This window comes from Zootoca vivipara, chromosome Z1, assembly GCF_965207765.1.
Source record: "Zootoca vivipara chromosome Z1, rZooViv2.hap1.1, whole genome shotgun sequence".
Lineage (NCBI taxonomy): Eukaryota > Metazoa > Chordata > Lepidosauria > Squamata > Lacertidae > Zootoca > Zootoca vivipara.
Window position 1 is genome coordinate 65,642,854 of NC_142583.1, and position 24,300 is coordinate 65,667,153.

Below are 24,300 nucleotides of genomic sequence, written 5' to 3' on the forward strand. Positions count from 1 at the left end.
ACACGGCTACCTATCTGTAACTAGTGCTAGTTACTGTTTTCTTCTTTTATTTTTATACACATTTTCTTCTATTCCTCCTTCAATAATAATAATAATAATAATAATAATAATAATAATAATAATAATAATAATAATAAATTATTTGTACCCCGCCCATCTGGCTGGGTCTCCCCAGTCGCTCTGTGTGGTTTCCAACAAAGATTAAAAATACATTAAAATGTCACACATTTAAACACTTCTCTAAACAAGGCTGCCTTCAGATGTCTTCTAAATGTCAGGTAGCTGTTTTTCTCTTTGACATCTGATGGGAGGGCGTTCCACAGGGCAGGCGCCACTACCGAGAAGGCCCTCTGCCTGGTTCCCTGTAGCTTTGCTTCTTGCAGTGAGGAAACCGCCAGAAGGCCCTCGGCACTGGACCTCAGTGTCCGGGCAGAACAATGAGGGTGAAGACGCTCCCTCAGGTATACTGGACCAAGACCGTTTAGGGCTTTAAAGGTCAGCACCAACACTTTTAATTGTGCTCGGAAATGTACTGGGAGCCAATGCAGATCTCTCAGGACCAGTGCTATGTGGTCCCGGCGGCCACTCCCAGTCACCAGTCTTAGCTGCCGCATTCTGGATTAATTGCAGTTTCCGGGTCACCTTCAGTCCGCAGGAAGGTAGGGTCTCAGCCTGCGTACCAGATGGAGCTGGTAGACAGCCGCCCTAGCCCCACGCAGAGCACATTGCAGTAGTCTAAGTCTACACAACAACCAAGCAAGGCTGATTGGCCCAAAGTCTCCTTGCAATCATCATGGGCTAAGTGAGAACGTGAACCTAGGCTTTCCCAGTCCAAGTTGAGTACTTTGGAGCACGCACAAAATCAAAGCCCACCCTCGTTTGAAAGTTGGCAGAGGGATACCAGAGTGCTCCGGGAGTCTTTTCCCCACTTTGCCTGTGGTGCGGGCTTTGTTTCTGAGCAGGTTCTTGCAACCGCGAAAGCAAACCTGCATCTGTGTTGGTGTGCGCCATGCGGCTTTGCTTGGGGTGACCATCATGGTGGCGGATTTTTCCCAAAACGAGAGAGGAAACAAGCAAGGGGTGTTGTTCTGTTGCTGGCGGGACATGGGTTTCTCAGTTGAACCTAGAGGCAGCATTGCCCAGTGGGATGGAGCTGCAATCACTTCCGTTTCCCGGAAGCAAGAGCGGAAAGCAGTGGGGAGGTCAGTATGGTGTAAGTGCGCCAGCAGAAACCCTGGGTTGGCTCAATCAGGGCTTTCACAGAAAGCGGAAGGGATTCTGCTTCACCAGGTGAACCCCTTCTGCCCTGCTTCTCCCTGTCCTTCTCACTCTGCTCCCCCCGGAAGCAATTTTCCCTACTGTGCTTATGGGTTAACTAAGAGACTGCGTGGACCAGGGGAGGTCAAGTCTTGCAGCCATGGTGATGGGTTTTGGGGAGCAGTATTGCTTTTATGTAAGAATTTTCAGTATGCAAAATGTGTCCAGTTTTTTTGGAGGGTTGGGTGACAACAGCTGGTTCTTACCATAGGAATGTTGAGGTGCAATTCCCATTTTGTCAATTGGCCGTGGAGGCTGGAAGATTTGTCCAGAATTTGGATCCAAGATACATTCGAGGGCAATGCACTTCATCCAATGGAGAGTCATGTGATCTTGACTTACTTTCAGATTTCTTGGTTTGATGGTGGAGATGGAAACTTCCTGCATGTAGAAATCTGACATATGAGGGAGGAGGCTAGGCTAAAAGCCTGTCCCTGGTGTGCTAATTTTCCACAAGCAGGGAGATAATTGATGTAACTGGAGATTCAAATGTGTGATACCACACCCCCAATCTGAAATGGCACAGTCTTTAGAACATGGTACCATGTGATTTATCTGCCCCATTAAGACACACGGCTTTTCAAAAGAAAACCTCTGACCTTGACATGACAAGATATCTAAGATCATTTCCCTAAAAGCCATATACATAATATCCCTACTGTAATTTTCCAAATATATGTGCTTGTGTGATCTCTTAAGGCATATGCATAACACAGACTTCAACTAATTTAGTGAAATTCTCTCCCCCCCCCCAAACTGTAATTCTGCGAGTGGAGCCTGGGGATCTCTTAATACTCAGCACCCACTGTAAACTACATGTCCCAGAATTCTTTGTGGGAAGCTGTGACAGTTTTACAGGTATAAAACCGAGACACTTCTGCAGCGTAGGGGAAGCGCATGCTGTATTCGTCAGCCTTGGGTTGCAATAGTGATACCTGTCAGGATAGCACCTTTCAGTTCTGTGTTTGTCTTTCCTACCTGTCTTAATTGCAGGCTTCCGAAGACGAGAGAGCTCCGCTCATCCGGACATCTTGACTCAATTTCCCCAGCAACAACCAGGACAACAACACTTTTCAGAAACGAGCTTAGTGATGACTGAACTATGCAAACTGCTCTTAACTGCAACCACTGCACTGTACAACAGTCTCGACCGTCTCCCCAGCTCCCAAAGCACACTAATATATGTAATGTTTCGGGTTTTGCGGCGTTCAGGAAGGGTTTGCTTTGTGAAAACCGGACTGCTGTTTGACGAGGGGAGGTTGCAGTATTGCCTTTTCTAAAAAGCTGGAACAAAGGCAACTTCCGTTTTCTTCCAAGATTGCACCAAGCAGTGTTCTAATATCCCTGTGTGGCTATAGAGACTTTCACTGGTGTTCTCCCATTGATTCCCATGGGACTGTTGTAGTGTAGGTGTCTGTGGATCGGCCCCTTTTGTTTGCCTGTTTGGCGGGCCATAGGAGTTTACGTCAGCTGCAATGGGTCCTTTTTTATTTATTACAATCACTAGGTACAATCCTGTCCTTCAGTAACCTGACTTACTGCCAGTCTCTCTGACATACTAGGCATTTTACTTTCCCCCTTGTGTCCATTTTCACATGGCACAGCTGGGCTTTTTATCTGGTGGGAATGTTTTGTAGGTCTAGCTAGCTCATGATCTTGATCCTACAGTGCAAAGGGAGATCTCGAGCCTCCAGCACCTTTGTCATGGGTATGGCTGCAGAACTAACACAGCCCACTGTTTTACCATGGTTTTGGAATGCTCCCCCCCCAAAAAAATGCATACATGTGAAAGTGGCCTGGAGCCGGTCCATCATCGCTACTTGAGTCACAGATACATGGTCCAGTGGCCTATTTTAAAAATGTGTCCAGTTCAGCACCTGTCTTTTAGGTGAATTGATGTGTCTTCCCATGCAAATGTTTTCTAAAAGCTGGTCTGCAGATAGAAAATGTTCACCGAGAGCCGGCTCTCAAATATTTGATAAGGAACACTAAGGGAGTACATTTGAATAAGCACACCTGTAAAGATCACCGATTGCTCTTTTTCCACGGGCTGCCTAAAATTGTCAAAGACGCTCTCCTCTTGCATTCTCTGTTTGCTGCATTCCCTGCAGAGCAAACCAAGCCCTTGACATGCTACCTCAAAGGGGCAAGGAAATGGCAATGCTTTCCTTTTGCCCTGGGCTCTGCCAGCAGGACCCTCCATCACTGCAAAAATGCTGGAAGTGCAGGCAGGTAGAAGCAACCATCGACAGTATCCTTGCTGGCAGCAGCCAACCTTAGACTGCCCCCCCCCCCAAAAAAAACCCAGGCATTTTGGGATGGGCGGGGAGAGCTGCCTTAGCTGGATCAGCTATTGGCAATGGACCTGATCTCTCTTGCCCAAGCCAGCCTAGAGTTTGTTTAACAACAACTGGTAGCTTTTATTCTCATCCTGTTCTGCTGTGGCAGGAGGGCTCTGTATGCAGTAGTGTTTTGCTGTTTGATTCAGCCCCACCGCTCCCAGCTTGAAGTTGCAATGGCTTTAGACATAATCTCCGAATAAGCCAGTTTCCCGGATCTAGTAGCATGCAGCATTTTAAGGGACCTCTCAGTGAGAGGCATCTAGCTGTGTCAACCCTCCCTCCCTGTCTGCTTATCTAGAAAGAAAAGCTCGAGCCTCCCCGAGTGTAAAAAGGCGCAAACTCTCATTGTGAGGTCTGGAAGAGGAAAGAGCTGCATTGCCTAATGGGGAGTTTAAGGCACCTGAATCAGGACCCTGTGGGAAAAGAGCTGCTCTGTTGTCTTGCACAGGTGTGCATACCGGAGAAGAAGGGAAGGGTTGAATCGCAAGCTACCTTCGCTGGAGAGAAGGAGTGGGCACCCAACCACTAGGTCATTACTTAATGACCAGCTGAGCCTCTTCTGAGAGGCCCAGCCCATACTTAGATAGGTATAGCAAGCAACATAACCGGCAAGTGATCTGTACACTTTTTCTTCCTTATTGCTTTGCTTTTGGCACTACCTAAAATCTCATTCTGCCTGCTGACCAAATGCCCCATTATTATATTTAAAGATCTCTTATTGATTCTTCAAAGTAACATGGTTTAATATCTCCCCCATCCAAACACCCCATTATTGAGTTGATTGCATTTCCCCCTCCCATTGGAAAAGGAATTATTACCTGAAGCTGCAGTAGAAGGCAGTTTCCCCATCTGTTTTTGGAGTGGATGTCAAAGACACACAACTTTTTGCCATTCATAGTGTTCACTAAGAACAGTTATTCCTTTATTTTGGTTGTGCCTGTGCGGGAGCCATGGAATGTGTTGCTAGAATTCTTTTTCTGGACCAGCCGAAAGACCCATCTAGTCCACTGTTCCATTTCCAGCTGTGGTTTCACCAGTGGCCTTCCAGATGTTGCCCAACTCCTGATTTCATTAAAGACCTCAAGTCTATGTAGGAGAAAGAGATGATTCCCCCATTACTAGAACCTGAGAGTCATCTAATGGAGGGAAGCTGATGCCCCGTGGTTGGCCAATGGAAGCTGCAGGCATTGCAGATTGATGTGCATCCTTAATTGTTTCCTTGGAAGCTTGTGCAAATTATTTCCTGCGGTACATTTACAAAATTATAGCATGAACATTTACACTTCCAGCAGTTGGCACACAGCATTGCTTAAAATAACTGGAAAAGAAGAAGAAAAGAAGCAAAAAATAACTTGGAACCATGAATAGTATTAGTGTTGTATTATTTCTGATAGATGTGCCTCTACAGGTAGGTCATTGGCTCAGATCACCTTTCAGTGTTGTCTTATACTTTAAAAGGAATTCAGAGTTCTTGAAATCGCCCCTTGGATGCTGCCTCTCAGTCTTAGTATTCTGGGGTTGAGTAGTGTTTAAGAGTGCAAAGCCTCCTAGGCTGCTTAAGTTATGTGGGAGTTGGGAAAGATGACACTCCAGGTTTTGCTTCACTACGACTCAGATCCTTGGCCATGCTGGCTGGGGCTGATGGGAGTTGGAGTCCAACAACTTCCGCAAGGCCACAAGCTCTCCTCCCTTGTTTATAGTGTCTGGTCAAGGCAGGGAGATTGCGCACAGTACTATCACGAGTGGCTAAAGCAAGGGCTGCGCAATATTTATAAAATAGTGAGCAGCCCTCAGAAAATATTGCCTGTCCTGTGTCTCTAAATTTAGACAGAACCATGTATACAACAGGATGGGCCATCTGCTTGCTGTGAACAACAGTGAGTGCACTGTGTTAGCAAAACACAGTTAGCAAAAGAGCAAAAAGTTCCAGGATCCTTTCCTATTTTGGTTTGAGGGGTGGTGATGGTGACATTTGTGGGCACTTTTATTTTTCTAGTTGTGGAGACGGTTTGCTTCCCTGTTAGATAGTTCTGCTGCAAGAAAGTCTCCTGCTGCTGTGGATGTTCAAGGAAGCTTGTCATCTGCCATTACTGATTTTCCAACAGAGGAGCTCCTAGGGGACTTTAGGATTTCCTGGAACATAAGTTGAAAGTCGCTGCACAATCTCGTGTGGGCTGCGCTGACTTAACTGATGGTTTGCAAGTGCTTTTTTAAATTGCTTGGAGAGCTTCAGGTACAGAATATTTATAAGAATGGTGTAAGCCAGGAAGCCTGTATTAGGCCCATATTATATGATGTGGACCTAAGCTTGAGAAAGTTTTCCCCGAGGCCACGACAATAGTTGATGGCAAGTTTATCTTAACCATCGCACTGCAGAAGCAGTAAAAGAGCCTACTATCGAATCTGTTCAATAATACTTCTCCATATTTAAAACATGCTTAGTGGTGCAGCCAGAAAATCTATAGGGACATGTCACAGTTGACAACTTTTTAATGCAAAAAGAGAAATCTAGTATCAGGACAAACTCTGGAAAAGATTCAGCTGTTATTTGGGGCAATTCTTTGTAGGTCAATCATGGTAGTTTCTCCAAAGCAAGAATGCCCTTTTTTGGTGGGGGGAATCTAACACTGACTCTTTACACTCAGCCCTGTAAGTAATGAACAAAGTGGGCTGTTGTCATGTCAATGAACTGTTGTCATGTTAATGTGGAATATCACATTAAATGGCTTTTTTTGTTTCATTGCCTTTTCTCCTTTATTCTTGTAACCTGCATTTCTGAATATTTTTTCTCTTAAGGAACATCTGTTTAGTTAGTGAATCTCCCTCTATGTAAAAAAAAAACCCAAACAAAAAACAACCAACCAGGCCTGTTCTAGTTCTGCTGCTTCTGAGAGAAGACAGTAGGAAATCCTGTCCATTTATATGCTTGGGCCAGGTGAGCAGATAGCATTTGTCACCTGGACAACTGGCAGGTAAGAATGTAAGACGAGCCTTGCTGGACCAGATGCCTGTGGGAAGTTCATAAGCAGGAATGAATGCAGCCACGCTCTGCCCATGGGTGATTCCCACAACTGAGATTCAGAGACATGCTGCCTCTGATAGTGGAGGGTAGAACATCTAGTAGTTACTGATGATAGCCTCCATGAATTTGTCTAATTCTCTCTTTAAATTATCAAAATGGATTGACATTGTTACCTCTTGTAGGAGCAAATGCCATAGTTTAACTACTATGCACCAGAGGCGAATTTAGGGCAGCAACAACCATTTCCATCGCTCTGGGCACAGAGCCTGGGTATCGCAATGAAGATGTACTCCACTAAGCAGGACGGAAGGCAGGGGCACTGAATTTTGGCCTCGGGCAAGGTATCATTGAAATTGGAAATACCAAAGTCTGCCCTTGTATACACTGCTTTCTAGCTGTCCCAGAGTACTGGGTAGTCATTTCTCATTAGTATAGCCTAAAACATACTTTCTGCAGTTTCCCTTGCCTCTGAAAAGGATCTTGGCATTACGGCTAGATTAAACAAAAAAGCTAAAGCAAAAGACCACAAATTCACTGAAATCATAATGAGGTATAGCCATGCAGCAGCAGTAGAAAATACATTTTCAATACTTAGTGCACCTCACCTCTCCTGGACAGAGAGGCATGTGTGTTTACCTGCCAATGAAAGGAAAACAGAATTCTGTCCAGATGCACCTGAGAGGGGGAGGTCAGTTGGAGGTGTTTAGCTGCTACAGACAAAGCCCTCCCAGTGCACCTCATTTGCAATATTCTCAAGTGTGTCCCTTGCAAACCTTCCTGCTAAGCATGCACCGCAGCAGATTCCAAGAGAACACAATGGTTGCATAATTAAACAGATAAGGGGGACTAACAGATGACAAACGGGACCGGGTGAGACAGAACTAAACTGGCAAGAGGGCTGAAACACACATCCTATAAATCCCACGCACTGAGTCATAGGTTGCAGTTCCTTTGAACCTATTTGCACGCCATATCCCGCATCATTAGGTGTGAGAATCACCAAAGTAGCGCTTCCCCTCCAGGCCACAAGGCAGAGCCTCTACCTTCCCGCAGCTCGCTCCCAATTGGTCGCACTTCAGGGGCCGGTCTAGGAATCCCCGACGGCTTCTTACGTCGTCGTCGTGTCTTCACGACAGCGGCTCGTTGCCAGGGCAACAAACCAGCTCGAGTGGCGCTCTCCGGGCGGAGGCGGAACCTTTTTTCCCCACAGACTCATGAAAGTAGAGTGACGCGGCGCGGCTATTTCAAACCGGGACGCCGGGTTTGCGGTTTCCCGCTCTAATTTTTCGACGCGAAATGCATAAACGGGATTCGAAGTTAAGGGAGGCCGACTGGCGGAGCGGCAGGTCCCTAGAAAACCGCGACCGGCTAATATTGGGTTCCACTCTACACTTTTCCTATCTCTATGGCCTGGTCGCGGCCTCCCGCGTCGGGGTTGCAGTTTCCACCCGGACGACGGAGCTGAGCGGACCTTCCCCCAGTCAGGGTGCTGCCGCCGCCGCCGCCGCTCGGGTTCCCTCATGGCTTTCAACTTCGGGCCAGCCGCCGGCGCTGCAGCCGCCCCAAACCCTGCGGGTGAGTGAGAAGACAGCGGGGCGGAGAAGGGAAAGTTTTGGGGGGCGAGTGCGGGGGGGCGGGGGAGAGGGGCGTAGCCCTGGTCGCCCCGGCAACCGAAAAGGTAGCGAGGGGGGCGGGGAAGGGCAGCACCTGTTGAATCCCTGGCTGCCTATCGCGCAGCAGCAGCAGCTTCGGAGGCGCAGTGCGATATTAGGCGAGGAGGGGTTGGGGTTGGGAGGGAGGAAGTCCGTTTTATTTGTTCCAGCGATAGGTCAGGACGACAAGCACAACACGCGCAAATGAACGCGATCACGAGGAAGACGTGAAGAAGCAGGGCGCAAAATGATGTGCCTTAAGGTTGCCTTAATGTCCGCTTGTCACAGGGTTTTAGAACAGGAAGCGACCCCCGAGGGTCTTCCAGTCCAAACCCCTGCAATGCAACTGCGCACGCACACATATACAGTACCAGTATATACATACAGTATATCCCCAAAGAGAACCCCCCCACCCACCCACACACAAAAGAGGCACTTATTATGATGATGGTGATGCATTAATATCACAGGGTCTGTATATAAATGTAACTATATATATCCCAAAAGAGGACCCCCTCAACACACAAAAGAGGCACTTATTATTATTAATATAACAGGGTCTGTATAAAAATATAGCAATATATATCCCAAAGGAGGACATCCCCCCCACACACACACAGAGAGAGAGAGAGAGAGAGAAAAGAGGAACTTATTATTTTTCATTAATATCACAGGGTCTGTATAAAAATGTAGCTCTATCATACCAAAGGAAGACCACACACACACAGAGAGAGAGAGAGAGAAGAGGCACTTATTACTATTATTATTATTATTAATATCACAGCATCTATGTAACTATATATATCCCAAAGGAGGACCCCCCCACACACACAAAGAGACACTTATTATTCATTAATATCACAGGGGGGTTGTAGAGAAAGGCCAAGGGGCTGCCAAGTGTGACTCTCCCACTGCCACGCTTCTGTTTCCATCCACTAGCAAAACTGGGTCTCTGGCTGCTGCCAGTCCCATGTTGCAGAGCACCACAAATAAACATACTTTGTGCTAATTCCTACAAAATACATAGGATTGTAGAGTCCCGTGGCTTGGCTTTTGAAAAACAGGAGGTCCACAGTACTTAGCAAATTGAAAACTGCTGTGCTAGCCTGTTGTTGTCTGCCTGGTTCTGCAAGGAGTACCGTATATGTTTGTCTAGTATATGGCTGGCAGGCTGCATTTGACTTGGGAATTCACTAATTGCATGTTGATGTGGACTGTTGTGATAATGTATGTGAAGCACATTGAAGAAAAATCCATGTCTAAATGCAAAGTATTTGTATTAATCAGCATGGGGAGAGTATAATTCTAATATGGAGGTTTGGGGGAGGGGAACCACTATCAAGTTTGTTAACGGTTCTTTACTTGGTGATTCATATCTACAAAATGTTACGCCCAAGTGTACTGCTCAGCTCATTACTTCTAAACCCTTCAAAATGTAGACCATTCAAAACAACTTGCTCTCATATTGAGGAGCAATTTTTATTTGCATGTTTTGGTGCAGAACTAATATTTGGCAGTAAAAACTTCATTTTCCCTATAACAGAAGAGAAACTCTCTTGTACTTTTTCTTGCTATGGACTGATGTTTTTTCTCCCGCGTTCTATGAAATTTTTCATTTTTGCTAATCAGAAATGGTTTTACTGCTTACATGTTTTGTTTCTCACTAATACTTCCTTGCTTTCTTTTCTGCTTCCCACTCAACAGGATTTGGTGGGCTTGAAACAGCAAACTCTACTGCCAGTGGGTTTAATTTTGGGGGTTTTGGATTAACTGCTAATCCTGCAGTGAATTTTAATATTGGGAATTTTGGTGTGTCTACTACCTCGGCTCCACCATTCAATTTTGGTAACAGTCTGGCCAGTGCAGGTAGAGAATGCACACAAGTGGTGTTTGTAATTGCATTGTTGCTGGGAAGGGTCCAAGAATTTGCTTCAGGCCTCTGGGGTCTAAACTCATTCACATGGCATTGTTCTGTTAAAATCCATTAAAGACCTCATTCAGCCAGGACTGGAGTAGAAGCAGAATACCTCTTTTGCTTTTATTCTTGTAGCTTTTAAAATAACGTTTGCATCGGACTCCTTAAATGTGTGGCTGAAATGCTTAATTTTTCAAAGCTGTTTTATCACTGAAGTAGCTGCAAAGAGAGACTGCTCTGATCCAGCAGTTGCTTGTGGGAACATAAAGCTTCACAGAAGGATGCAGTCTATACATTCCTTAAAGAAATGGTTGATCAGGTCCCTCTATTCAATAAATGAGGAAGTCTGCACAGTCAGGAAATCCATGTGAGAGGCAATACACACCAAACACAGCATTGTGGGACTACTAGTGCTTGACTAGCTACTTGCTGTGATGTAAAGTGTGAAGGGGAGACACTCTCTCCCAACATGGGGTGAATTCATGGCAAACATAGTAAACATCCACCATGTTTGTGCCCTATCAGCTTGGGAGGGTATGGAATTCTCAGTTTCCTTTCAAAATTTTCCTGTTTACTGTGTGCCTATGAAACGGTGTAACGTGTGAATTAGCCTTGAATCCATGTGGATCTAGATTGAGTCATTAAAAGGGTCCCCCCCCCCAAGGAAAATAAGCCAGAGCAGGCCAATTTTGTCATGTGCATTCTGCAAACAGGGATATAAAATTATGATCCCTTGGTAATAAAGTTGAATAACTTTGAAAAGGTATTTTTCTGTATCTCAAATTCTTGGACCCTACTGCATTTATGTTTTCCCCTTTCCTACATCTCTTCATTGGAATTCAGTCATCATGAACTCACCACACTTTTATCAAGGCTTAATGGAGAAGCGAATTTTATACGATCAGCTAAAAACGTCAGCAATCCTCACTTTTGGTCTTTGAGAAATATGCTGGCTTTGACAAAAAAAGATCCTGACTTTTAAACATTCTCAACTATTTACCGTCTGTATTGATAATTCAATTAGCTGATTTTGAACAGCCAGGCATTGATCCATCTCTGTACCTGAATGTGCCTGACATTAATATTCAGTATTCTAATATTTAGTATTTCTAATGCGTTCATTTAGTGTTAACCTTCAGTTCTTGTGGCTGTTCGTATAGGAAATTATATCATTCCATAGTCCTATCATTTCTGTACTGTAATATGCAACAGTTTCAATTATTTGTACAGTGTAACTCTCATCTCAGCTGTCAAAGAAACCATTTGTTCATCCCAGTGACATTGTTTGCTTCGTGATTGGTCTGAATGGCTGTCACAGCGTGAGTCTCTCTCCCACCCCCACCCACCTCCTACAAATGCATGCACACTTCCAATCAGTTTTAACATTCTTCTTGGAAAATTTCTGTGCAAGGAAGGACACGAGAAAGAGTTCACCATTGGGCTACGATTGTCACTATTATTACATTAAAACAATTGTTTTAAGATGGTAGATATAACTGAACTTTAAGCTTTTGTGTGCAGACAGGGATCATAAATTCTAATGCATTTATAAAAACTTGGTTTCAAACTAAGATTTATTTATCTATTTATTCTTTTGTTTAATACATTTATAATCCTGCACTTTCCTCCAAAGGAGCCCAGGGCAGCACTGATTTCAGTGCGGATAAAGCACAACTAATTTAGTCTGATTAGGTTTAATCGGTGCATCTTTCACCCAAAAAGTTCAGGCAGGAACAGTGCTGTTTGGTGCTTGGTCAAGGAGAAGAGCAGGGTCCATATAGGCAGCACAGCTGTTGCAGGGCCAACGTGTCAATGGCAGGCTGAAACCCTTGTTCTGATTGAAACCTATTCTGGGAGCTCCAGCAAAGCCATTTAATCAACTCTGTTGTGCCTGTTTAGCACAAAGAAAGGCATGCAAAGGGTGCTGGGAACAGCTGGTTTTTCTACAATGCAAGGAGAATTCAGAAGACATATTTATGCCCACATAAGGAGCACTGATGTTCTAGAGTAGTTTAAAGCAGAGGCACTGCATTGATTAGTTAGTTTTTTAAAAAAAGAATTTAAATGTTCTTTCCTTCTAGTAACAGGATAGGCTTTCCAAAAAAAAATAACAACAAAAATGTGCATCTGATACGATTTCCTGAAAGATGAAAGCGTGTTAGTTACTTTAGCATTAGCCCCTTCTCTACAATGACTTTGGCTTTAAACGAGGGCAGTGCATACGAGTTGTTTCCTCAGCAGCATTCATTTATCACCATCTCCCTTCCTAAAAAAAACCCTACCGGCATGTGATTGTCAAAACCGCGGCCTCGTAAGAGCCTGCTGGGCTGCTTCTTCTTTTGACTTGGGTATTTTGGTTTCCTAGGGGCCTTTGGAGGATTTGGGGCGGCAAACACCACAGCTGGATCTACGTTCAGCTTCTCGGCACCTACCAACACCGGGGCTGGCGGTAAGAGTGCATAAATTGCTCTGCACATGTGTGTCTTTCCAGTTAAAGTGTCACGGGAGCTTATTCACACTGTGTTGTCCTGCTTTTCTTCTTTCAAGGCTTGTTTAGTGCTACCCAGAACAAGGGTTTTGGATTTGGTACTGGCTTCGGGACAGGTACCGGCCTTGGGACAGGTTTGGGAACTGGTTTGGGATTTGGAGCCTTCAGCACCCAGCAGCAGCAGCAACCAAGTAAGTACCCTTAAGGTAAATAGTGCCAGGGGTTTTATCTAACCTCTTTATGTCATATTGGAGCCCCTTCTTTCCTTCCTTCCTTTCTCCCTTCCATCAGACACCTGGGTGACAACCTGTTGGGCAAAGAAATTGACTCTATGAACTGTAATCTGGTTGGGTGTTTCAGGCGCCTGCTGTAGCTATTACTTTTGTCAGGCATCCATAAAGGTAAAGGGACCCCTGACCATTAGGTCCAGTCGTGACCGACTCTGGGGTTGCGCGCTCATCTCGCATTATTGGCCGAGGGAGCCGGCGTATAGCTTCCAGGTCATGTGGCCAGCATGACAAAGCCGCTTCTGGCAAACCAGAGCAGCACATGGAAACGCCGTTTACCTTCCCGCTGTAGCGGTTCCTATTTATCTACTTGCATTTTGACGTGCTTTTGAACTGCTAGGTTGGCAGGAGCTGGGACCAAGCAACGGGAGCTCACCCCGTCACAGGGATTCGAACCGCCGACCTTCTGATCAGCAAGCCCTAGGCTCAGTGGTTTAACCACAGTGCCACCTGGGTCCCTCAGGCATCCATACATTTGCCTAAATTGCAAAAAAAAAATTACAGTAAGGGGGGGGGAAGTCTTCTGGGTTTGGGGGGGGTTCCTGTTGTTGTTCTGTCTCTCACAGCTACAATAAACCTACCATTAAAATTACGGACTGGTATTTTTTTCATCAGAGGGCAAACGGGCAGATTTAGCAGAGGATCAAATACTCCCCCCCCCCCTTCACTGTAATAGCAATAAGGTTAGAAAATATGTAAACCCTTGGTCAGCATCTTATTTTACAAAAGGGCTACTTTGAGGAGAGGATAGTGGGCCAGCCTTGCATGGGTGGATTTCATTTGCCATTTGTCTTCCTGTCTCATTTTAGCACTAGGAAGCCTCTTCAGTCAGCCTGCCCAAGCCCCTGCCCAGTCTAACCAGCTGATAAACACAGCAAGTGCCCTTTCTGCGCCCACGCTGTTGGGAGATGAGCGAGATGCTATTTTGGCCAAGTGGAACCAGCTGCAGGCATTTTGGGGCACAGGCAAAGGATATTTCAACAACAGCATTGCGCCAGTGGAGTTCTCACAGGAAAACCCGTTCTGCAGGTTTAAGGTATGGCTGGTTTTTCTGAAGACCACCTTCTTGGAAACGGTTGGTTGGCTAGCTAGTCTTAATTGCTGCTAGACATTTAGAGTTGGGTTTCCTTCGCTACATTTCACAGAGTTGTGGAATCTTACCTTTCATGTCTTTGTGGTGCTGTGTTGATGCAGCAAAAAAAAGTTTGGGTATCTTTTTGTTGGCTGAAAAGGCTGCTGTCTTTTCACAGGCTGTTGGCTATAGCTGCATGTCCAACAACAAGGATGAAGATGGCTTAGTAGCACTGGTCTTCAACAAGAAGGAAGCAGAGATTCGTAGCCAGCAGCAGCAGCTTGTGGAATCTTTGCACAAAATCTTAGGTTCAAACCAGACTCTCTCAGTCAACGTGGAAGGGGTGAAGACCCTGCCGGATGATCAGTAAGTAAATTGCATGGTGCATCATGTGTGTCCCTTCCTGGCAAGAAAAGGCCTCTTCATGCCCAAGGAGAGTAACATGATTGATGCAGGGATGGCCAACAGGTGTGGGCAGACCCATTTCATCTCACCTCCTTTACTCCTCTCTGTGCCAGGTTGGGCAGAGGTGCTTCCTCTTATCTGGAAGACACCCCTCTCAGGAGCTGGTGAAGCCACCCCAGAGGCCTCTCATTTGGAGGTTCATGTACAGAGTGTCCCATCCAAGTTGCTGGTGGGTGGAAATGGATGCCATAGCAAGGCTCCATACATATATCGGAGCCCAGCCAGGCAGATAATGATTGGAGGAAGCTGGCCAGACCATCTCAGTTGGTTAGAGCATGGTGCTGATAATGCCAAGATTGCAGCTTCGATCCCCATATGGGACAGCTGCATGTTCATGCATTACAGGGGGTTGGACCAGATGGTCCTCAGGGTCCCTTGCAATTCTACGATGCTATGAATCCATTTGGTTTTTTGAGATCAGCCTTGAGCGTAACAACAGTAAATCATTTTAGAACGTGTAAAATATAAGTGTTTGTATTGGCTGTTTTAGGACTGAAGTAGTCATCTATGTTGTTGAGCGATCTCCAAATGGGACTTCCAGGCGAGTCCCGTCTACCACTCTGTATGCACACTTTGAACAAGCAAATGTCAAAAACCAGCTGCAGCAGCTTGGAGTCACCCTCATCATGGCCAGGACAGAGCTTTCTCCGGCGCAGGTCAAGCAGCTGCTCCAGAGTCCTCCTGCAGGTAATCTGTACGGCAGTTAAGTACTTTGGTTAGATGATGGAAGTGCATGTCCTGTTGTAATACAAGCTGAAAGAATTCTTTAAAAATAAGTGTTTGGCCAGCCATTTAAGGGGTTTGCTTTAGATATGGGATGCATTTTAATTGGACTTGGCTTGTAGAAACAATTGGAAAGAGACCTAAAGGACAAGTAAATAATCTTCTAACTCACTCATTGTGCGGTAGATCAGCGGTGGGTTGTTTAGAATCCATCTTGGCTCTTGGCTCTTACTTTTAGCCAAGACCTTTGCAGCAGCTAATAGCAGCTAGTGGTGGGTTGGTTTTTTCCCCTTTTCCCTCATGAGACAAAACATCAGGACAGAAGCAGAAAGAGGTACTTGCAGCAGTAATTCATGTTTCTTTAGGAGTGCGTTCTCAGAAGAGAAAAATTCACCAAATTAATTGGAAATGGGATATGAAGAGAATATCTGAAGTGTCCTAAAACTGTCACTTCTGAAATGTCATTCACCTGATGTTGTTGTTTTTTTGATTTATATGTGTGTTAAATCTGGGTGTGTGTTTTAAACAAGATAAATCTCACCTCCAACTGATCCTAATAAACAATGGCTGAGGCTCAATGACTTGATACTGTCCTCAATGACTTTACTTGTTTTTCCTTTTCCAGGAGTTGATCCAATCATTTGGGAACAGGCCAAAGTAGACAATCCAGATCCTGAAAAGTAAGCCTGGTTGTTTTCAAGGTGGCTTTTACATTGCTTGGATAATTTGTTATGGGAATTATGTGTCTTTCTGAGAAGGGATGGGCAAAGTAAGCACCCTGGCGATCACATCTCCCAAGAGCAATAGCTGGGAAAAAATCATAACGCCACACCGAAATCTAGATGTCTTTCAGTTAGGAAGAGCATGCAGGACTGAGCCATCACAAGAATGCTTGTGGGGAAATGCATGCTTGAGTGTGTCCCTGTGTTAAAATCTTCCTTTGTTACTACCACATTGGTGAGAAGCTATGCTAAATTTGCAGGCTTAAGAAAGTTTTAGATGTTGGTGCATATTCAGGCGTGCTATCCCTCATATGTACTCTTAAGAGCTTGTTGGGACGTCAAACCCAACAGTCTTCAGTGGAATCTGTTGAACTTCCAGCTGCTGGCAACAGAGTTAGCACAATCAAGGGTGTGTGTGCATGTGTTTGAACCAGATCCATGGTAATTTACCAGAGACAAAAACTGTCTTTCCCCCCTAAGGTGAGGCCTCCTGACTCCCTAGTTAGAGTGCCTTGTTTGCTCCTATAGCCTATTGATTTCTATGTGTTGCCTAATTTCTACCATGTCAATGCTCTTCCTTCTCTAGGCTGATTCCAGTGCCGATGGTTGGTTTCAAAGAACTGCTGAGGAGGTTGAAAGTCCAAGACCAAATGACGAAGCAGCATCAAACCAGATTAGATGTGAGCACCAGCTTCTGAATACCACTGTTGTGATTATTTGTGGCTGACAATGGATGCTCTGGCTAAGAGTTGTTGCCGTTTGCTTTGTAGATCCTGTGTTCCAGGTGCCAGAAACTTAATGCCATAAGCACTCCGGACTCTCGGGCCCAGGGATTGGTTGCTTGCTCCACCTAGGCTGGGGTTTGCAATTTCCAGGTCCGTTGTAAAGAGTGTGGGACATGCCAAACTTGAGGAGTCAAGATGCATAGCACATTCTACAATATTTCCACTGTGTTTCTACTGCTTATGTGTTCCAGGGGCACATATGAATCCAGTCTCTTCACTTTCATTAGGAGCTACACTTGAGATGCTCAAAGTGAAGTCTTAACCTCCCTAATTTAGAGGAGGGACATAGCTTCTGTTATGTGCAGAAGGTCCCAGGTTCACTCATTAACATCTCAAAGTAGTGTTGGGAAAAACTTGTCTGAATCACTGCTTGTAACTGCAGACAGTACAACTGTTTGAGTTGCTATAAGGCAGCTTCCTGTGTTTAGTCTTAAATCTGTCCAGTGGCTAAATCACTAATACCTCTTCACTTGCAGGACTAACTTCAGTGGTATCAAATCTGTTTTAATCTGTTCTATTATTCTTACTGGGACCAGCTGGCTTGGTTAGTTAAAAGTGTTCCCCGCCCAAAAGCATTTCTGCCATGGTATATTGCATCCATTTTCTCACTCTCTCTGCAGTTGGCTTGTTGTGATTTTTGAAGTGTGTGTTTTCGATTTTCAGGGGATTTTTAGAGCAGTCACTGTAGATCCATCCAGCTCCATAATTTTGTAGCTGGTTGTGGGCTGCATCTGCAAAGAATTTAAAAGGCTTTCGATACGCGAAAGGACACAAATGTGTAAAACTGGGCTGATTGTTCACAAGCTGTGCATTCTTTCTAAACAGTTGACCCAATCTCTTCCTGTCTGTAGATAATATCAGAAGACATAAGTGAACTTCAGAAGAACCAGACCACAACAATGGCCAAAATAGCTCAGTACAAGAGGAAACTAATGGATCTTTCGCACAGAACATTGCAGGTAGGGTGTTGCTTATCCCTGGTGTGGTAAAATGGGTGGTGATTAAGAACGTTGGCAAAGTGCAGTAGCTAAGAACATGAGATGAAGGTCAGGAAATAATCAGGTCAAGTTTCAATTCAACTAGGGTTGTCTAAGGTGGTCCTTAGGCAAACCCCTGTTGTCTCCGCCTCAGTCCTCCCATCTGCAGTTTGGGGGATGATGGCTAAGACCAGGCATCCCCAACCTGCGGCCCTCCAGATGTTTTAGCCTACAACTCCCATGATCCCTAGCTAACAGGACCAGTGGTCAGGGATGATGGGAATTGTAGCCCAAAACATCTGGAGAGCCAAAGGTTGGGAATGCCTGGCTAAGACCATAAAAAGAAGATCCCAGGTCCCTCTATTCCTGCATCCTGATTCCATCCGGGGCAAGCCAGATGTTTCTGGGAAGTCCATATGCCCAGGCCATAAAGGCAAGAGTGCTCTCCCTGACATTGTGTTTTCTCCCAGACCCCTATGCCATCCCAGAACACTGAGGCCCTCTATTGCCAACATGGCTAATCAGCCACCAGTAGATAGATCTTCATTCTCCTCTTAAAGCCATTCAAACTGCTGTTTGGATAAGAGGTCAAAGAAACTTTGGCTCTTTCTCCCAGTTTAGCCACACACTACCCCTTGCCTTTCTAAGTTCTGCTTTCTCATTCCCCACCCCCCACTCCCTTTCCCGGGCCCTTTTTATAATTAAAAGACAACAATTGATATGGTACATTGTTGATTTATGGGATTGAATAGTGTTCATTGGACATGTTTATTTTACAGTCTTTTAACTTCCAATTGTATCTTAAAAATAAATTATTACACAATTAGGGAGAAAATGGGTTTATAAGCTCCTCTTTCTTTCTTTTTTTACTTCTGTTACTCTGTAAACCTCCATGTGTATCTAATAATAATAATTATTATTATTATTAATAATAATAATATTTGAACCCTGCCCACCTAACTGGGTAGCTTCCAACAAAACATTAAAACACAGTAGGATCTCAAACCTTTTAAAAAAACTTCCTTGTACAGGGCTGCCTTCAAATGTCTAACTCCTTGACATCTGATGGGAGTGTGTTCCACAGGGTGGGCGCCACTACCAATAAGGCCCTCTTGTGGCTCTGTGTCATGACACTCTGCATCTGTCCGCTCCCTTGAGCAGCCTAATTGACCTCAGGTGTGTCTGAGGATGGCCTTCCCATTTCCAGGCATACTTTGCATCCCCAAGACACCTGGGGAAAAACAGACCAGGTGCTCCACATTCAGCTGTGCTGCCCAAAAAGATAATTTTTGTGTGTGTAAGGGGTCGCCTTCTAAAGCATCTTAATTTCTGCACAAAGGTGTTAATCAAGCAAGAGATCCAGAGGAAAAGCGGCTATGCCATCCAAGCCGATGAGGAGCAGCTTCGCGTACAGTTGGATACGATCCAGTGTGAACTCAATGCTCCCACGCAGTTCAAGGTCAGCAACTCAGGACACATAACCTCACATGCCAAACACAAAACTGGGCAATAAGCTGCCTGGTGCTTTGTGGCTCCTCCTTCTGTGCACTTGCATTTCATGCCTGCCCTACATCTCCCAAGTTCTTTTATAATAATAATTTATTATTTATACCCCGACTATCTGGCTGGGTTTCCCCAATCACTCTGGGCGGCCTCCAACAGAATATTAAAATACAATAATCTATTAAACAATAAAAGCTTCCCTAAACACGGATGCCTTCAGGTGTCTTTTATGCTAACGTGGAAGGCTGTGTCCGCCTTGGACCTATGCCATGCTGCTTGCTCATGTTTAGATGCATTTTAGATACAGGTAGGTAGCCGTGTTGATCTGCCGTAGTCGAAACAAAATAAAAAAATTCCTTCCAGTAGCACCTTAGGGACCAACTAAGTTTGTCATTGGTATGAGCTTTCATGTGCATGCACACTTCTTCAGATACACTGAAACAGAAGCCACCAAACCCTTATATATAGTGAGAGGGTGGGGAGGGGTATTACTCAGAAGGGTGGTGGGAATGGGCGATGGGCTGATAGGTGTGCATTTTAGAGTTCCTCTTTGAAAAATCTTACAATGACAGTGTCTTTGAAATGCCTCAAGCTCCTTCAAACTATACTGGTAAAATCTGTAAGTGGTATATTTTCACAGGCCTCCCAGCCTGATCATTGATGCTTCCTTTCAAGTAAGCAGCCTTAGGAAGAGAGTGCTGAGTCAGGCCAGCAGGGTGCCACATCATTCTGAGAGGCCCTGAGATACTTGCTTGTTGAAGATACTAAGGACTGGGTCTGCTTATAAATCTCTGCCACTTGTCCCACAGGCAGGGGAAAAGAACCTGCTTTCTGCCCTGAATTCAGCGTATCTTCCTTTATTTCTTCCAGGGCCGGCTGAATGAGTTGATGTCCCAGATCAGAATGCAGAACCACTTTGGAGCTGTGAGATCGGAAGAGAGGTACTACATCGATGCAGACCTCTTGCGGGAAATTAAACAGGTAACAATCAGCAGGAATGCAAATTCCTTCATCACAATGACATGAGAAAGTCCTGGATTTTGTGCTTCCAATATTTCCATTTCCAGATAATTGGATATTTTTGTTGCATGAGGTGAGGGAGCGGGATGGCCAGTGAAATGTGTGTTTGGTAGCATAGAAAACCTGGGGAACGGACTCTATGGTGCAGAGCCTCCGCTGCAAGCCTTGGTCAACCCTAATTTTTGGCCATTTGCCACCAGGCAACACTTACATGTTACCAAGTTTGTCTTCCAAAACATAAGGGCTAGAAACTTGCATTTAGAAAACAACACACCCAAACATAATAAGCTGAATAAGGCAACAAGAGCTGTGACCTAATCCTGGGTCTGGATTCCAGTGTTAATGCGTATAAAAGGTTACTCAGCAGAAAAGATTGGAGCAGTTGTGACCTCTCAGTTGAGGACTGATGCCTAGCATTTTGCAAACAAAAGGGCTGTCCATTGCCAGGAAATTAAAGGCAAGGCTTGGGAAGGTCAAAGTGGAGTGTTTATGTGGCTATTCTCTCTCCCCCTCCCTTTCTTTTAGCATCTGAAGCAGCAACAAGAAGGGCTCAGCCACCTGATCAGCATCGTAAAAGATGACCTGGAAGATATAAAGCTCATAGAACATGGATTAAATGAGAGCTTACCTATCAGAGGAGGGGTGTTCAGTTGATGGACACCCTTCCCTTGCCCAGAGGCTTATGGAACCTATAATTTCCTCTCCATGACCAAAATTCACTAGGTGGTTTTATATATCAATAAATCTTAGTATGGGGAGAGAGGGTTCCAATGGTATTGGTGTCCTTTCCCCAATTTCGCCATCAAGTGGTTTGGTTTCCTAAAGGTGCAGTTGGTTTCAAGAACAGACTTTAGAAGCTGCTTTGTGATCTAAGCCTGCATTTTGGCAATATCAACTGTGTGGGTTAGGTTTATGAAGACACCTTCCGTGTCAACAACTTGAGAGGAAATACAATGTTAATTACTTACAGCAAACACACCCCAAAATAACAGCTGGTTGTTTATGTGCCCATAAGACATTGTCCGATCTGTTTAAACAAACTTCTAAATAAAGCTTTGAACCTTCTACATTACAGGGGGGAAACTGGGTGTCTGATGTGCTTCTTTGAGACAGGTGATGGAAAAGAAGCACTGGATGAAGGTGTTTAAAAACAAAAAAACTATTGGTATCTATAGCCTATATTTTTATATCATTTAAATTCAACAGAATATGCAAAACCTTCTTTCTAAGAGGTAATAAAATCAAATATTTACCCTTGTTATCTTGCTGTATGCTGTTTGTAATGGAACACCAGTTTTGCAAATTTGTGCAGTGGATGCAATTTCTTCCTGAGCACCATTTGAGGAATTTCCCTAAAGAGTTACTCTCTTGGTAGAGTGCTCTTATCAGCCACAACAGTGTGATTTTTCTATTGTTGTTGATTCCTCAGCAGGGCATCCCTCCTCTTGCATTAACATCAGTGCTACAGTTCTCTGTGTTTAAGCTATAGCTCTCATTTTGCTTACATACTTTCTATGTGCTGAAGATCAAAACTGAACTACAGCCCCGAGCTGAAATTAAGTATACTTTTCCCGTGTGATCTGACACTGAAACGAAGCCAAGTGTTTGCTTCATGACTCTGGTCTGGGGGTAGGGCTGTTACAAAGCCCTCCTCAAAAATAGCAGTGGATGAGCTGCCTGAGGCAGGGAGAAACAATTAGCAAAAACTGAAAGTAATGATTGCAGCAGGAAAAGCTGTTGCGATTTACAGTGGTACCTCGGTTTAGGTACTCAATTGGTTCCGGGGAGCCATTCGCTCCTTGAAAAGTACTTAAACCGAGCGCCGATAGCACGCGTGTGCGAAGCGCCGATAGAGTGTTTCTGCGCATGTGTGAACCGCGCAGATCGCTTCTGCGGATGCGCGTGCCGCAGAACCCGGAAGTAAACACGGAGTACTTAAACCGAAAGTACTCAAACCGCAGCGGACTTAAACCGAGGTATGACTGTAATAAAAACAGCAACACATCCATCCACCTGCAAGTACTCCGCCTCTCGTGCAAATGCATTTCTGTAAACAAGGGTTAGCAAGTTAGGTATGCCTTTTGAAAAACCATGTTAGATGCAGCAGCTGTGGGTGTCAACACCTGCAAGATTCCCTGCCCATTCCAAGACAAGAGTCCAGAAGCATTGTGGGGGAATCACGATGCGGAATGCATGGCTGTCCTGTGCATATGCTCTAAAAAGAAAGATAAGTTGAAGCATATGCAGGAGGTGAGCAGATCAGGGCAACAGCAGGGCGGGGGCAGGACAGTGGAGCAAGCAAGGCAACTCAGGGGTCTAAGAGTATTGAGGAAGCCACAGAGCCAAATTTATCCTGGCTTCTTGCCCATTGTAGAATTGTGGCGCTTTGGGCCAAAGTGGCAAGATCTGGCAAACTCCCAGTGTATTCACAATAGGCGTTTCTAACATAAGCCTATTTGACAAGGGAACTTTTTTTAAAAAAATACCAGTCCTTTAACACAGCTGCCTTGCCTTGAAGAACTGTCAGGATAGCCTATAGTGGCCTATATGGGCTACAAAATAGTCAAAAAATGAGTCTGCATAGGAATAACACAGTTCTGAAGAAACCCCACAACAACCCTGGGAGGTAGGCCAGGCTGAGAGGCCATGGTTCATAGCCAAGTGGGGATTGGAAGCCGCCGCCTCATGGCCTAGGGGGACGACAACAGGGTCAAAGGAGACAAAGGGTGATAAACATTTATTCGGTCCATTTTTAAGCTGGACTGGAGAAAATGTTAAATACCAGGCTAAGACTGACTCACCGATGCTTTAAAAAAAGCAAAAAAAAAAAAAAAAAAGCTACAGCAATTCCCTAATATTAGATGCCGTCGTTGGGATGGAACGGGGATGCAGATGTCCTGTTTTCCACTGTCGCTCAACAAAAGAAATGTGAAAATGGCTGTATCAGTTGTGAGACAGTTGCTAGGAACTGTCTTACCACTTAGTTGTGAGACATGTTCTTAGGTTGAAAGATGAGCCTGGGTTGAGAAGCCACTACAAAGACCCCGTCTGTGGATTGGTGGCATCCATGCCGGGGGAATTCCAGCTGCGAATCTGACCTGAGGAAGTCTGTCGGACAAGGCGGAAGGCCTCGATGAACTCGTTGAAATCTATGTTTCCATCTTTGTTGAGATCGATGCTGTTGATCAGGTTCTCCATGCTCTGGTCTGATATTTCAATATTCATATGGGCACTGAACAATTTGAAGGTCTGGTAGAACTCGTCGCGAGAAATGAACCCTGAAGGCGGTGGAGGAAAAACATTTTATTTGCTCAAATAGGGGGAATCAATGTAGCAGGGGTGGCTCCCCTGTGAGCCTACAGGTGGGGATTGGACCCCAAGCCCCTGCCAGCATGGCTAATGCCAAGGGGACGCTTGGAGTCACAGTTCAGAAACATCCAGAAGGCCACTGGTTCCCCCATGTCTGATTTGTAGCCTGCTGCATCTCTGAGATGCATAGCAGATAACAATTCAAACTCACAAATTCTCATTATTCACAGTGGAACCCTCTATTTCCCTCCTACTCTTCTGGAACAGGAATTTCAGCATCCTGCTTGCCAGAGCATAGAATCATAGAGTTGGAAGGGTCCCAAGGGTCATCTAGTCCACCCCCCGCAATGCAAGAATCTCAGCTAAAGCATCCATCTGGCAGTCACCAGATGTCTCTCGGAACAAGCGTGAAGACAACAGACCCTCCCTCCTTGCCCCTAACTACAGGTAAACTTCCAAAGGCCTCTTAAAGCTGTCTCAAGTCCGTCGCCTTCATCTTCTGGCAGATCTAAGAATATAACCGCCCAGTCCTTGACTGCTGTCTCGCCCTCTCACAATTCAACCCCAGGCCTTTAACAGCAAAGATGACAGCAAACTTCAGAAATGTTAGGGGAAACCACTTTCTGCCACCAAGCTTCCAAATCACCAACTGCAAAAGGACAGAACACGATTTACCAGCCACATGTGTGCACATTACTTAC

The 24,300-nt window shown here is 45.0% G+C and overlaps 3 protein-coding genes across 9 annotated transcripts in view; 2 read left to right on the top strand and 1 right to left on the bottom strand.

Moving 5' to 3' along the window:
- SCARB2 (scavenger receptor class B member 2) overlaps positions 1-6,399 on the top strand; it is a 40,717-nt gene extending 34,318 nt beyond the window's left edge. For 2 of the 3 annotated variants that reach the window (XM_060278371.2, XM_035103057.3), the window contains one exon: positions 2,311-6,399. Coding sequence is in view for 1 of the 3 variants with exons in the window: in XM_035103057.3 (XP_034958948.1) it covers positions 2,311-2,352 (42 nt within the window). In the remaining 2 variants the exon portion in view is untranslated. The remainder of the gene's footprint in view (positions 1-2,310) is intronic. The other variant, XR_015947815.1, reaches the window with a different exon arrangement.
- Positions 6,400-8,138: 1,739 nt separating this feature from the next.
- Positions 8,139-21,551, top strand: NUP54 (nucleoporin 54). Its single transcript, XM_035103103.3, has 12 exons — positions 8,139-8,256; positions 12,614-12,697; positions 12,796-12,927; positions 13,833-14,059; positions 14,274-14,461; positions 15,051-15,247; positions 15,909-15,963; positions 16,592-16,685; positions 17,642-17,749; positions 19,107-19,226; positions 20,141-20,251; positions 20,816-21,551. Exons 1-12 carry the CDS (start codon positions 8,202-8,204, stop codon positions 20,942-20,944), a joined length of 1,500 nt encoding a protein of 499 aa, XP_034958994.3. The 5' UTR covers positions 8,139-8,201; the 3' UTR covers positions 20,945-21,551.
- Positions 21,552-23,011: 1,460 nt separating this feature from the next.
- PPEF2 (protein phosphatase with EF-hand domain 2) overlaps positions 23,012-24,300 on the bottom strand; it is a 28,032-nt gene continuing 26,743 nt past the window's right edge. For all 5 annotated transcript variants that reach the window (XM_088660623.1, XM_088660622.1, XM_035103074.3 and 2 more), the window contains one exon: positions 23,012-23,568. In XM_088660623.1, the coding sequence (XP_088516749.1) occupies positions 23,324-23,568 (245 nt within the window). In that variant the 3' untranslated portion in view covers positions 23,012-23,323. The remainder of the gene's footprint in view (positions 23,569-24,300) is intronic.